At 33.1% G+C, this 13,174-nt stretch overlaps 1 protein-coding gene across 4 annotated transcripts; it reads right to left on the bottom strand.

Annotated features, from left to right (window-relative positions):
* Positions 1 to 124: 124 nt before the first annotated feature.
* LOC135172835 (transmembrane protein 94) lies at positions 125 to 13,119 on the bottom strand. 4 transcript variants are annotated; one of them, XM_064139239.1, is made up of 23 exons: positions 12,825 to 12,969; positions 12,117 to 12,267; positions 11,890 to 12,056; positions 10,681 to 10,818; positions 10,001 to 10,331; positions 8,971 to 9,603; positions 8,643 to 8,835; positions 7,979 to 8,216; positions 7,245 to 7,338; positions 6,642 to 7,095; positions 6,304 to 6,428; positions 6,043 to 6,191; positions 5,195 to 5,329; positions 4,518 to 4,661; positions 4,234 to 4,281; positions 3,741 to 3,885; positions 3,143 to 3,351; positions 2,173 to 2,347; positions 1,785 to 2,030; positions 1,376 to 1,616; positions 970 to 1,063; positions 660 to 821; positions 125 to 586 (listed from the first exon to the last, which is right to left on the bottom strand). In XM_064139239.1, the coding sequence occupies exons 3-23, from the start codon at positions 12,051 to 12,053 to the stop codon at positions 514 to 516; spliced, it is 4,191 nt and encodes a 1,396-aa protein (XP_063995309.1). In that variant the 5' UTR covers positions 12,054 to 12,056; positions 12,117 to 12,267; positions 12,825 to 12,969; the 3' UTR covers positions 125 to 513. The 4 variants fall into 4 exon arrangements, with proteins under 4 accessions (XP_063995309.1, XP_063995308.1, XP_063995306.1 ...); XM_064139238.1 differs by lacking the exon at positions 12,117 to 12,267; XM_064139236.1 differs by lacking the exons at positions 4,234 to 4,281; positions 12,117 to 12,267 and having other exon boundaries at positions 12,825 to 13,119.
* Between the last annotated feature and the right edge of the window lie 55 nt (positions 13,120 to 13,174).

Raw genomic sequence — 13,174 nt, 5'->3', positions numbered from 1 at the left:
AAGGAAATTTCAATTAAAAAATTACTACACAATTATACTGCTTATTTCGTTTTAGTGTTTCTCCTTCCAATTTCATCCTTCATCTCTGGGTTATTATGGGTTATTAGAAATATTCAATAGAAAATACTTTTAATACTTTTTTATTTGTGCAAAAAAAAATAAACTGAAATAAATGTAAGAAATTAGGCATTAGAATCCGTATAGAAAATTTCACACAAGCCAGATGTATATCAACAGATTCAATTCTGATAATTATTTTTATAAAACCTTTTCGGTTGAAAATGAAATGTCAATCGGCGAAAAACTAATATAATATTCTATAAAAATTTAGTATAATGTCCTATCAAATTTGCCACATTTTTCAATCATTTTTTCTTTCATGCATGTACCATTAAGTTTTGGCCCCTTCAGTCAATTAATCAGAAATTGAATTATTATTCTGAAATTAAAATTATTTGGCTTCATTTGATAGCGGGTGAATCACTATTTACAATTGAACAATAACTAAATTGTTCAGAATGGCGAATTCATACCCAGTTTCGTCCCAAATTCTAATCGAGCCCGTTTTTGATACCTCACGTTGGCTCTGAAAAATCAATTAAAAGATTAGTTTTGGTGTTTAATTAATTTTCATCCCGCCATTTGGATTGATAACTTACTTGATCTCTTGCCACTTAACTAGTTCATTGGTGGAACAAACGATTGGAAGCGATATGAAGAAAAATAATGGCAAGTGAATGGGGAAATTCTCATCTTTCTGTTGTTCTTCCTTCAATATACTGTACAATAAATTACCCGAAAATATTGCCTGCAATGCTAGACTGAAAAAAATAAGAAAATAGTTGATTAGTAATTGGTGGAATGATGAACATTTCATGCCGCTTTTTTGTACTTTATTCTCTTTGATTGAAACTTTACAATAGTCATTGCGTTTATTCAAATTTTATTTTTTTTAATAGTGTAACTTACACAATAAATGCATTTAAACACCAAGGCCAATTATTGAAAGGCCATCTCCTCCAAATTGAATACTCTCTATGTACAAAGCTCATGGATATCATCACTGAAACGAACATTAAAGGAAGATTGCCTTTATTATACCATAGTTAATATATGTTAGTTAATAAATTAGTGGCTCCAATGTTTTTTCATTTGGGTTCGATTTTTTGCTACTTTAACGTGGCCCTCAATATTGCCAGTCAACATATAAGTAAAAATAATTTTTTAAATTAATTGAGGGCAATAAATAATATGAATATTTATTAATCGACTTGGAAGATGACGTATTACAATTGTATGAATATTTTTCATTCTTCTATTAAGAGTAATTTTATTATAGAATATAAAATACTACCGCAATTAAACTTTCACTCACCAAAATGTAAGACAAGCAATGTTAGAGCCATATGTTGCGCCAACATAATAATATTTGGCTCATTACTCCATCCGCCCCAGTAAACTTCACTCGATGTATCAGGATAAATATAAAAACACTGAGATTCTTCTTTCACGTAATATGTACAGAGAATCATATACATGAGTAATTGGCACAAGATTATAGTTACAATTGTCGGCAAAAATTTACAGCCGTAACACCATAGAACAAATAATGCAACCTGTAAGAAAACAAAATTCAAAATAATAAACCCAATAAAGAAATAATACACGCATGAATCGGATCACGCATGCAGCATTCCAATAAGAATACAGAGAGATAAGTCCATAAGTTCCACCGCAATAAATAAAATGACGACATTAACAAAAGCAATAAGTTGCACCAATACCTCTCCGGTGACAGCGCACTGATTCTTTCCTGTTGCTCTTTGCATTATCGTTGGATCGGTGGGTGTTGCTATCATTGACACCGACAGCAACGGGATAATTAAACATATGAGCCAAAGTGTTTGACCAACAGAGAGTAGTGGGGGCAGCATTAAAAAATCTGATAATGCTTGAACTAACGACAGCGTGACAACACAACACAGCCAGAATTGAACACAATTCCATAAGCACTTCATATAATCTCGGGCCTGGGAAAAATGAAAAAATTATTATTAATTACAATATTGAGACCTTTGAGACTGAAATTTTTAAAAATTATCCCATTTAAAGTTCACCATCTTGTGAATTGGTATGCAAAGTAATTTTGAATGGAACTTCATAGCTACTTACCTCCATAATGAGATGAAAAATGGCGATTGGATCTTCTCTTTTAACACTTAGCGAACAAGCTATACAATTGAGCGCACGACTCAATTCCACTGGTGAGGGACCCTGTTCTTCTTTGGTGTTGGTCATCACAGGTATTTTTTGGCAAACTTGGGGGTAGAGAGGTTCCACACCAACGCTAAGGAAGTGGGAGATTTCTCTATCATTACACGTAGTACACGTATTTTTACTAATAAATTAGTAATATATAATATATATTTTTAATAGTTGAAATTGAATTTTAGAAAGTATAAAATTTTCTACATGGGGTTATGAGCCTTTTTCCAATTGACAGGACGAGTCGATTATTAAGATTATAAAATTAAAATCAGTTATTGTAGTGCCGTTAATTGTTGTCCATGTTTTTCTCAACTCAACTGTCATTTTTCAGTGATCATTAATTCAAACCACATGACCACCATTTCATTTTTTGTCGGGCGAATAATAAGAAAAATTTAGAATGAAAATGGTGTAGTAAGCGCCTAAATCGTCGGCTCTGAGCCAATATATTAAAAATATTATGATCGACTCTAACAAGCTTTTTTTAAACCGGTATCAGCGAAAATCGATCTGCTAACCACATATGAAGCATCACATTCAAGTCGGCTCCACAAACTCATTAAAGCAAAACTGTTCGCGGAACTCAATTTGGACACGACAACACATAGGCCATCAAGTGGCGATTTATCAACGTGAAGACATGAAAAACTCATTTAATTTGACAAATTTTTGCAGTTGTATGGAATTTTCTAAATAGTAGTCCTTCGAATCTATTTTAAGTATTCAAGTTTAATATCTTTCCATTAAGAAAAATCGAATAAAATGAATTTTATTTTTTTTACTACATTCATTGATTCCCATTCTTTATCAAGGATATTTAAAATTGAGATAGATAGTTAACGTGCATTATTTACTAGTGTAGAAATTTTCTTACCCTGCATCAGCTTGCATAAATATAGACATATTTTCGGCGTTGGCTGATGATCCCAGAACACAAACAACTTCACCATAATCCTGCATTATGTGAAGCATTTCCCTGGTAACTGCAGTATTGCAGTCGGTGAATAGAGATACCAGCAGAGGTACATTATCTATTAATTCTAGGTGAGGCCGAATTTTATCGATTCCCCTAGGTAATTTTGCCTGGAATTGATAGAAAATTAATCCATTCAATTAAAGTTTATTCTCGAAAAATTGGCATCTATAAGCGTGCGGAATTTCCTACTTGAGATATATATCTGTCATGCTATATATATTACATGTAAGGAAATTACTGAAAATTCGTATAGCGCTCCACATCGTGACCTCATAGGAAATTCTTGAATAGGATATTTAATTAAGTAGGATAAGAGGCAAAATTATTCTCGATATAATTTTACAAAAACATTTTCGCTGAAAAAAATGGACAGTCCAGGCAGGGATTATTTATAGCAACCCAATGCGAATATATATATATGTATTTGTAAATGAAAAAAAAACTCAAAAAACAAAATTTCCGAAAAAATGGAATCAAATCCCGTCCATCTACTTACCCTATTGGATAGATCAAAATTAACTGGAGCACTTTGTTCAGTACTGTCTGTCAAACAACTGAGTGATCTCCATGCTTCCTGACCAGAGCCTAAATCCACACTTTGGACCAGAACACTATCCTCACTCCTTACCGTGTCGTGTTCTCTAGTTAATGTAAAAAAACATACAATATATAACTCAGATAGAATGGAAAAGAAACGAATATGAAGCGGAATAGGTATAACAGTTAATAAGCAATTGCCTTCAACCATAAAGAAATTCATCCACAAAAATATTTTTGCCTAAAAAATATATATTAGAACTATATGTAACTTCTTTATAAATCTAAATTGGGCCGATTTAAAAAATATAATTTTTAATACTCTGCAAAATGAAAATTACTCCCAATATTGATAATTTAGAGGGATCTATTTTGCCCCATATTCTCATTGTGTAAACATAACGATAAAATAACTTGTTGAATAGGATGAATAATAGAGAAAATATAATTACGGGAGTAGTGGTGCTCCAGCATTTCCATTATCTGCGGTATAATTTAAGCTGTCATGCAAAATAAAACAAAATATGAAAACAAAGAGGGAAAAAATGATATAAATCATAAAAATAATTCACTATTTCAAAAATAGAATTCTCAAATTGTAACAAATATGAGCTTATGAAATAAGTCTGTATGAAACATTTAAAAACGGGCAGAATTGTACAATAAAATCAGAAAACTCAATATTTTCAAAAGTAGACGATAGAAAAGAAAAAGTAAAAGAGAACTTCTCAATTACCTATGGCTCATTGCACTTTTTGCTTGTGAAGGTTCCGGATTGTGCCACTCGGTCGCATCATCGTCGAATTTAACAGTGCAAAAATCTGTGTTTATCGCACTGGGTGCTGACATACTCATCGCCCTGCTTGTATCCAGATTCGAGCTGAAACGAATATTTTTACCGATATTTCGACCTATGTAGTAAAACATTAATTGTCTATAAGCATGTACAGAGGAACAGAGAGCAGTATAACATTGCATCAAAATCAAAATAATTAAAGAGAAATGAATCTGTAAACACCTTAAAATTTGAATATAAAATCTACAATCTGTTCTCCGTTAGTAACATCAGTTTATACTTATCAGTCATCTGTGTTAATTTACTCATGTTAATATGTTATGTCGCATATAATGGGTTTTGTTTTTCTGTTGCTTGTAAAATAATAAAATTAGCACGATAATGGAGGATAACTGAACTAATGCAGAAGTAGATAAGTAGAAATTATTTCAGAACGAATAATATTAATAATTGCCATTTTATTTTATATACCACATTTAATTTTCTCTGGAATATCGAGTAACTTTTTATTAAAATTTCAATTTTTTCTAACAGTGTAGAATATTGCTCCAGTTATTAAAAAACAAAAAATAATAATGATATAATGATGGGAGTGAGGAATTATTTTGTGAACATACCGCGGATTAACGCGATTAAACAATTGGCTGGCCTCGTCCATGCAGGAATGATTATACTGATGTGATTGAGTTGACGGTGTAGGTGAGGACATGGCAGCCGCCTGGCTTACCCACCAGTCCACGGGACTCTCTGACCTATTACCCATTATGTTAGTTACGCACGTAGTACAAACATTATTGATATACAGACATCATCATCATCATCACTCCACAAGGCACACAATCACAAATGAGGCATAAATGTGCTAATTATCCTCATACTTAATAATATTTTAAGTAGACAGAAGCTTGTGTTAGTAATTATTATTTATTAAGTAGTTCTTTAGAGGAAAAAAATCATTATTTGGATTGTTGCTTTAGCCACAAATCATTATTATGAAAATAATTTTTTCTCTAAGTGTCATTGTAATAAAAAAAATACGATTCGGCAAATATTTTCCTCGTTTGTATACATAAAGATGAAATACTCTTTGGATCTCTTCTTCCATCATCCGATAAAAAAAATGAGCGTAAATGATTAACAAAAAAAAAGAAAGCAGAAGGATAGGTACAGTAAGGGCATGTGAAAATATCTCTCTATCCATTGTTATCTCCTGTAAGTGATATGCATAGACTATCTTCATTTCAATATTATTAAAAACATTTTGAAAAATCTAATATTCATCATAGAATTAATACCAATGAACATGGACCATTGAAATGCAACAAAAAGCAGAAAATAACACCTGATATTTAAATTCCCAAAAGACAAACGGTAATAAATAATAGGCAATGCTAATAGGCACAAAACTTTGATAGAAAATAATGAAATCATTATCTCAAATTATGATTAATATGAAAATTAATACCTAGCTCTTTCGCTGAGTAATGAAATGTGACAGTTCCATCCGCTTTCAAGACCCATCTTCTCCGAGAATACCCGTGAACGCAATTCATTTTCCTTGCTGAAGTGAACGAATCTTATGCACGCTCTTTCTAATTGTTCAATCAGTTGTACCTATCAGTGATCAATGCAGTTCATTTGTGGAAATGATGCTTTCGTTTTACGTTCTTTTTTTCAGGGGTTTAATCATAACAATGGGAAATTTAAGGCCCTGTTCTGAACTTACCATATCTGCTTGGGCTTGGTACTGCATTGTCACCATCCCTATAAATATTTGATTACACTGCAGTTCAAAACAACTTTCCACATCGTTTACCTCTGCATCTTTTGTTTCGCTGCATAAGAGAGAGTCTAAAAAACGGAATTATTTTTAATTAAATTGTCATTGAGTGCCCAAGCTTAAGATGAACGTGATGGTAATTTAATCACAGGGAAAATTAAGAATGACAGAATAAAGTAAATTAGTATAAAACAAAAAAATCAAAACCATAATTTCAACAATTTACATACTTCCATTAAAAATACAAAAATGTTGGAAACAATTAAAGAAGTTAATAGATGTACCTGTCGAATGAAATTGTCCCAGAAGTCCCTTAACTCTCGGATCCAAAACATTTTTGAAATCCCAGGGCAAAGGCGTAGGACTTCGGTGAGGTGCATAAAGATGTTTACTGTCTGAAGGCAGTTCGAGATAAATGTTGGACAGCTTTGAATTCATCCCCCGAATCAAAGGTCTGTAGGCAAATGCTGTGCAATAGGAAGTTAAGCTTGTTCTCTGATAAAAATCAAGTATTTTTTTTCGATCCGTTGGTGACAGGGGACAGAGATCATGCCCATCCCAGAATTCTATGCAAGAATCTAGAATTATGTCAGCCGTTCCTTGTGTCAATAATTGTAGACCACCCCCTCCTTTCTCTTTAACTACAACTGCTACCATGTGGGGAAAGGGAAATTTTAGTTTTGTGGCAATACTCAGCGAACGAGCAAATTTTATATCTCTTCGGACCATTTCTGGTTGCTGGAAATGGAGAGAAACATAAATTTATGCATTATCAATTCTGTATCCAATTTTTTATGACATTACAATTATATTGAATTTTCGGGATATTTCATTACTGAAAGTTCCTCATTGGTAAAATGGCCAATTACTCGGCAGTATTTTATTACCACGTGTCTAAACGTTGACAACTGCTGTTCCAATTGAAAAATTTCTTGTGCTTGATCCTGAAATCCAATTTGCTTGGCAAGTTCACAGAGACACCTGTCATAAACAAAAAGCCACAAAACAATAATATTAGAATCAATCAGCAGGAACTTTTATTCATGAAAATTGGGAATGAAAATCCGGTAAAAATTGAATCGAGATAACCGAATTGGGAAGAACGAATGACAAGTAAAATTCAATTAGAAGTTCAAAAAACTAAAAGCAAATGTATGTAAGAAATTATAATTATTATGGATAAATTTCAATCAGTTGTTAACTGACTCCATGTGTCCTAGTTTTCCCGACTCCTCGATTAAATACACCTGTCTTGGAAATTGCATTGGATCTTTCTCTGGTACTTTATTACCTTTATCTTCATTGTTGTGGCTGAATTAATTATCTCACACAAACAAAAAGTATTTGTTAGAACAATAACACTAATAAAAGTAGAATATCAAATAATCAAAAATTCAATCTTTCTTCAAATTGACTTCAGACCCTTAAACTTTTATCACTCTAGTATTAACTCTAGTTGCAATAACAAATGCAAATAATGAAGATTAAAGTACTTGTGATGAATTCTCTTATTAGATTCACTTGCAATAATTAAAGTAAATGGAACAACGTTTGAAAGCTAGTAACTAATGTGATAAATACCAACTAGTATCAAAAATTAATTCTGAATACGAAATCATACCGCCTATTAGTCACAGGGACTAAATTTTCGTTGTAAAGAGTTTCACACGTTACGTGACAGCAGAACTGAGAGTAATGCTCCTGGGTTTCCATATTGCACGTGTTGAGAAGAATTGCAAGGCCCAAAGGTTTGAGAGAATTCAGGTGTTGTCTCCATGATTGATCGTCAAACTGGAGACGAAAGGGGAGCGCATGGTCATGGGTTAAGTCCAGAACTTCGGCTACTGAGTGAGACATGTCTTGTAAAAAGGAAAATTCAATGCAATTGATGATAGTCATAGTATATTATATTAATTCGATGAAAACATTCATCTTCGGGTGCTATTCTTTGTTTTTTTCTTCAATATCATGAAAATATTGATATTTTATATTTCCATTCCACTGGAAAATTAATAATTAAATTCCCTTTCTTTTCTGCAAATTTGATACAATTTAATCGTAAAAATAAAAAGGGAACGATCAAATAGATTAGTATGGTACATAATACAAGGTAATTGATAGTAGCAAATCTTAAGAAAAAATTCCATAAAGAAATAGCCGATTAACAATATTTCGATGCTTGCCTTTATTCCGGAGACGATTATGGCATTACCAAAAATTTAAGTTCATATTTAACAAGGTGGTTTCTAAGTTAATTTCTAAATTGATACGGATAAAATACTCACCATGGTGCGCATACATCGTTTTATTCGACTCATTTTTACTGGAGTCACTAGTCTTAGGTGGATCCGACTGTTTATCTAAGCTCATGGTGCTAGAATCTCTAGATAACGTACTGGCATTGCGAAGAAAGAATACTTTCTCAGCTGTGGGATTCGACCAGGAGAGAATTCCTTTCTTGTCAACACAGGAGAGGGCCTAAACAATATGAAAACTGCATAGATCAAATCAATCTTTAATTCAATGGGGATTTTGGATTACCGTATAAAAAAATTAAATATAAAAAAAAATATATATTAATACGAGGATTGGACGGAAATATAATATTCTCACCGTAACAGATCCTAAAACATGAAGAATACTGGCAGACCTTGACATCATATACTCCCTTCCAAAAAGGATTCCAAAGAAATTTTCTGTGAGTTCACCCCAATTATAAACAACTTCGGGGCTATTAGAACCTGAAATATCAGTATCTTCAAACGGATCAATAAATGGTACTTTTTTCGATGTCTGATACAACTCGAAGAGGGCCTTGAACCTCGCCATACCGAAGCAATTGAGTATAATCCACAAACTGGGAAAAACAATGGGCAAGAGGGGAAGTGTCACTGCTATGGGTTGAAGCATAAACAGTTCAGTCCAATGACCACTTCCAAACTGCTGGTGGAAGTAGAGGTAACGGAGTAAATTCACTAATTGCACGATGATGAGGAGAATAGGATAGGCCAATTGTTCGATGCAGCAGATCATAACTAGGTGCCGTTCGCGATTGTGGTAAGTCACTGACCGGTCCAACGCTTGATCGAGAGCCATTTGAAGATTCGTCAGGTATGGAGTCTCCTGGAGCTTGTAGATCTTGTTCTTCAGGGGAGTTCGTGCCCGAGGAGAGGAGAATATCTCGTGACCACCGTGAACTGGGAGACTGTACACTTCTTTGGCGTGGAGAATTGGAGCCTCTGTGTCCTGAAAAGATGATTACACGAATGAAAAATTTGGACTTTATTACATGTTCTATCGTTATTATTTATGACAAATTAATAAAATATATATTTTTCATTAAAAAATGAACGTGATGGGAAATTGATCTCTACACGTCAAAAGGATAAAAAATGCTATAGTAAACATTAAAAAATCGAATTACTGAATACAATTTTAATTAATCATAATGAATTCAATCAAATATTCAATCATAATCATAATAAATTCAATCAAATTCAATCAAATTCAATCAAGAGTTCAATCAAATATTACATATAACAGAGAAAAGAAAATTAATTGAAAACGGTTCACTATACAGCATCACTTATTACTCTACAAAATAATCATTGTTCTCTCTCAATGGTTTCCCTTAATTACTTACGTCATATGGCACACAGTACCCAGGGACTTGTTGGCCGGGCCTAATGACAATTATGTCACCAGTAACCAACAAAGCCCAGGGTAAATTGACAATCGAACCGTCTCTATACGTCCACTGGAGTGTTACGCATGGAGAGAGTGGACTGCACAGATGGGGATAATTATCTGTATTCCACTTGCATGTGTCACGAGCGGCTTCCAATTTTTTCAACAGTATCCTTACACGATGGGATATTTCCTTATGCCTCAGAATGTTGTCGGATAAAACTAATATGAAATTTAATACTACGAAACACAAGACTATGACTCCTTCGTATGGAAGTGTAGAATACCTGAAAATCGGTCAAAATTAAAAGATTATTATTTTCAAAGATTATTATTCTGATGTGGGAAATACTTTTGAATAGCATTTTTTTTCAAGTTCTCGTTATTTGGATATTGCGAAAAAAATTAAATAGTCTTCATAACTATGTTTTTTACGTAACAAATTGATATTAAATATTACGTGTATGTGGTAATTTAATTGTGCACTTTTAGGCTTGATGGATAGTAATGAAATACATGGAAAAAAAAATGATTTTCATTTCGTTCAAACCAACTTTGAATAAAATTCTATATTCTCGGAAAGTCGAGTAGTAATTTTTTTTTCATAATATGTTCTGAAAATTTATAATTTCTCACCTTGGATCATTAACATTAAAACACGAAGATAGGATGAGGCTGATAGCATTAATAATCAGGGCTATTGCTGATGTCCAACAGAGTGTTGTGTATTGACTTCTATGATGCAATGTATCCTTTAGCCATCCTCTGTATTTTCTGGGAAAATATAATGTAAGGGATTCATTGAATTCGCGTTACCAATTCTAACACAATTCGCGGGGAATTGATCCATGTAGCATGGATTTTTAATGTTAAAGAAATTTAAAATAAATGGAGAGGGACAGAAATTGGAATAGGCCATGTGGTGATATGCTGGTAGTTGTTATTTTGGCGGTTGCAAGAAGATCCTCTATCCTTTAATTTGAAATATATCTGATGGTTTGATGAGGATTATTTTTACTCTTAGATGGACTACATTAAATGCGGCTTTGACCTAGATAATTTGATTGAACTTTAGGGAAAAAATTCTTATCGACATTGATCGGGAACAATACCAAACCGCAGATAGCAGGACAGTGGCAGTAAACGTGTGATTGACACTATTAAGACAGACAATATTGTTACCTCCAAGTTGCCTAATTACGTTGCTGGAGAAAAATTATTTTGCTGCTTTCAGTAACGAGTGGTTTTTCAAACAATAATCAATTAACTTATTTCGACGGAAATTTTATCCTAGACGATAATTTTTCCAAGGATATTCCATAGCTATTTAAGGATAATTAAGTGAGGACCGGATCAATAGTAGCAAAATCTTTTCATTCGACTCAACTCATTGAATGAATTCGCTCCGGGAATATTCCATAGCCACTTACTGATCTGGAAGGCCTCCAAACATTCAAGTCTTCAATTATTCTAGCCTTGATGACCAATTCTTAAATATCACTACGGTTTATTTTATCTCAAAGTCATTGTAAAAAACATAGTTGACAATACATCATAATCATCGTTTAGCTTCGGCTGAGTGAGATAAAAACGAATATATGTATGTATCATTGTATTCAGATGCAGGAGGATATTCCTGCAATTTTTATTTTCAAATACTTCTACGTTTTTATAAATTCCCAAACAACTTAAAGTAATGAGTATTACTATCACCTCTATCTTCAGACTATGTTATAAACATATGACAACAACAGTTTCATGAAATTATTTAATGGTTTTTAAATAATTTTTAAACTCTTGCAGTGCAACTATCATACATAACCAAAAAATGACAAAAAATCATACTTATTCTTTGTGCAATCTGCCTCATAATCCTTCAAAACCCTCGCCACTTCGCTGTGTAGAATCTCTAAGGCTTCGGTAGTAGTGAGTCCCAATTTATCTTCAATCTTCTTGCTCTCGCCCGTCTCATTAAATCCAGCATTACTCTCGACTCTATTTCCCTCCATTTTCTACAATATTCAGACAAGTTACAAAAACATCATCAGGGCCAATCTATTTTCGATACCTACTCAAAACTCGTATAAAAACGAAGGAACTCTCAAGATTCACCCAAATTGTTATCTAATCGAGTTCTCAACAATTATTAAATAGACAGAAGTCAATTCGTTTCAAGAAGAAATATTAAATCGACTCCAACGATAATCTTGATGATAACTGAAACTTGATGTGCATTAATTATATACCACTGTTTATTAAATATAAAACAATAATTTATGAAATAGGGGTTTGAATGTTTGTTTTTTCATCATCAAGATTTCCCCATTTTGCCTCTTAATAAAAATCAATTACAGATTGGCATGTCAATTACATATCCAATTATATCGAGAAAAGATGAAAAATATAACGTGTCAACAACGAAACAGGATCACAATCAACAACGAAAAATAAAGTCCCACAATCCTTCTAAAGAAGGAAATTCCAAAGCCATTGCATCTCTCACAATTGTTTCAAGAAACCAAAGATGTAAACATAAACAAACCATTTCAGATTTTAAATTTAAAATCATGCACGACAAAAAATACTTACAATCAAAATCTTTGTTTTCAATTATTAACATCATTAACGGAGGTAAAAATAAGGGTAAGGGTCACCCGAACAAATTGTTCCACAAAAATCCGAGCGTGTAAATTTCGCAAAAATGTAAATGAAACTCGACAATTACAGGTTATCAGGCTTCACTTACATAATCCAAAAACAATGATAAAACCTCGCATTACCTTTCTCTTCCAGTTGCAGGCATCAAAACCGTAATTATCACCCCATAAATCATCTCCTAAAATCTTCAATTCAAACCCCCGAAGCTTCCCATTATTTGTTCCATCAGAAGTCACCCCGACACTCACGAGAAGCCAAAAACGAATCCTATTTATGAAAGACAAGCACATAAATTAAGTCAGCTACATAAGACATCGGCTAACTTCATGCCTAAAACTTTTTCCTAGTCGGCCAATGTGTTCAAAACGGGAAATCCGGATAGGGCGTGCGCATTCGGTCTCGTACTACTAAAGAACAATAGCCGATCTCCCTGGTGATTATTGTGATCCTTGAATTGATGAATCTTAGCTGA

This window comes from Diachasmimorpha longicaudata, chromosome 2 (genome assembly GCF_034640455.1).
Source record: "Diachasmimorpha longicaudata isolate KC_UGA_2023 chromosome 2, iyDiaLong2, whole genome shotgun sequence".
In the NCBI taxonomy this organism is placed as follows: domain Eukaryota; kingdom Metazoa; phylum Arthropoda; class Insecta; order Hymenoptera; family Braconidae; genus Diachasmimorpha; species Diachasmimorpha longicaudata.
Note: the sequence above shows the minus strand (reverse complement) of the source record. Positions and strands in the feature narration are given on the sequence as shown.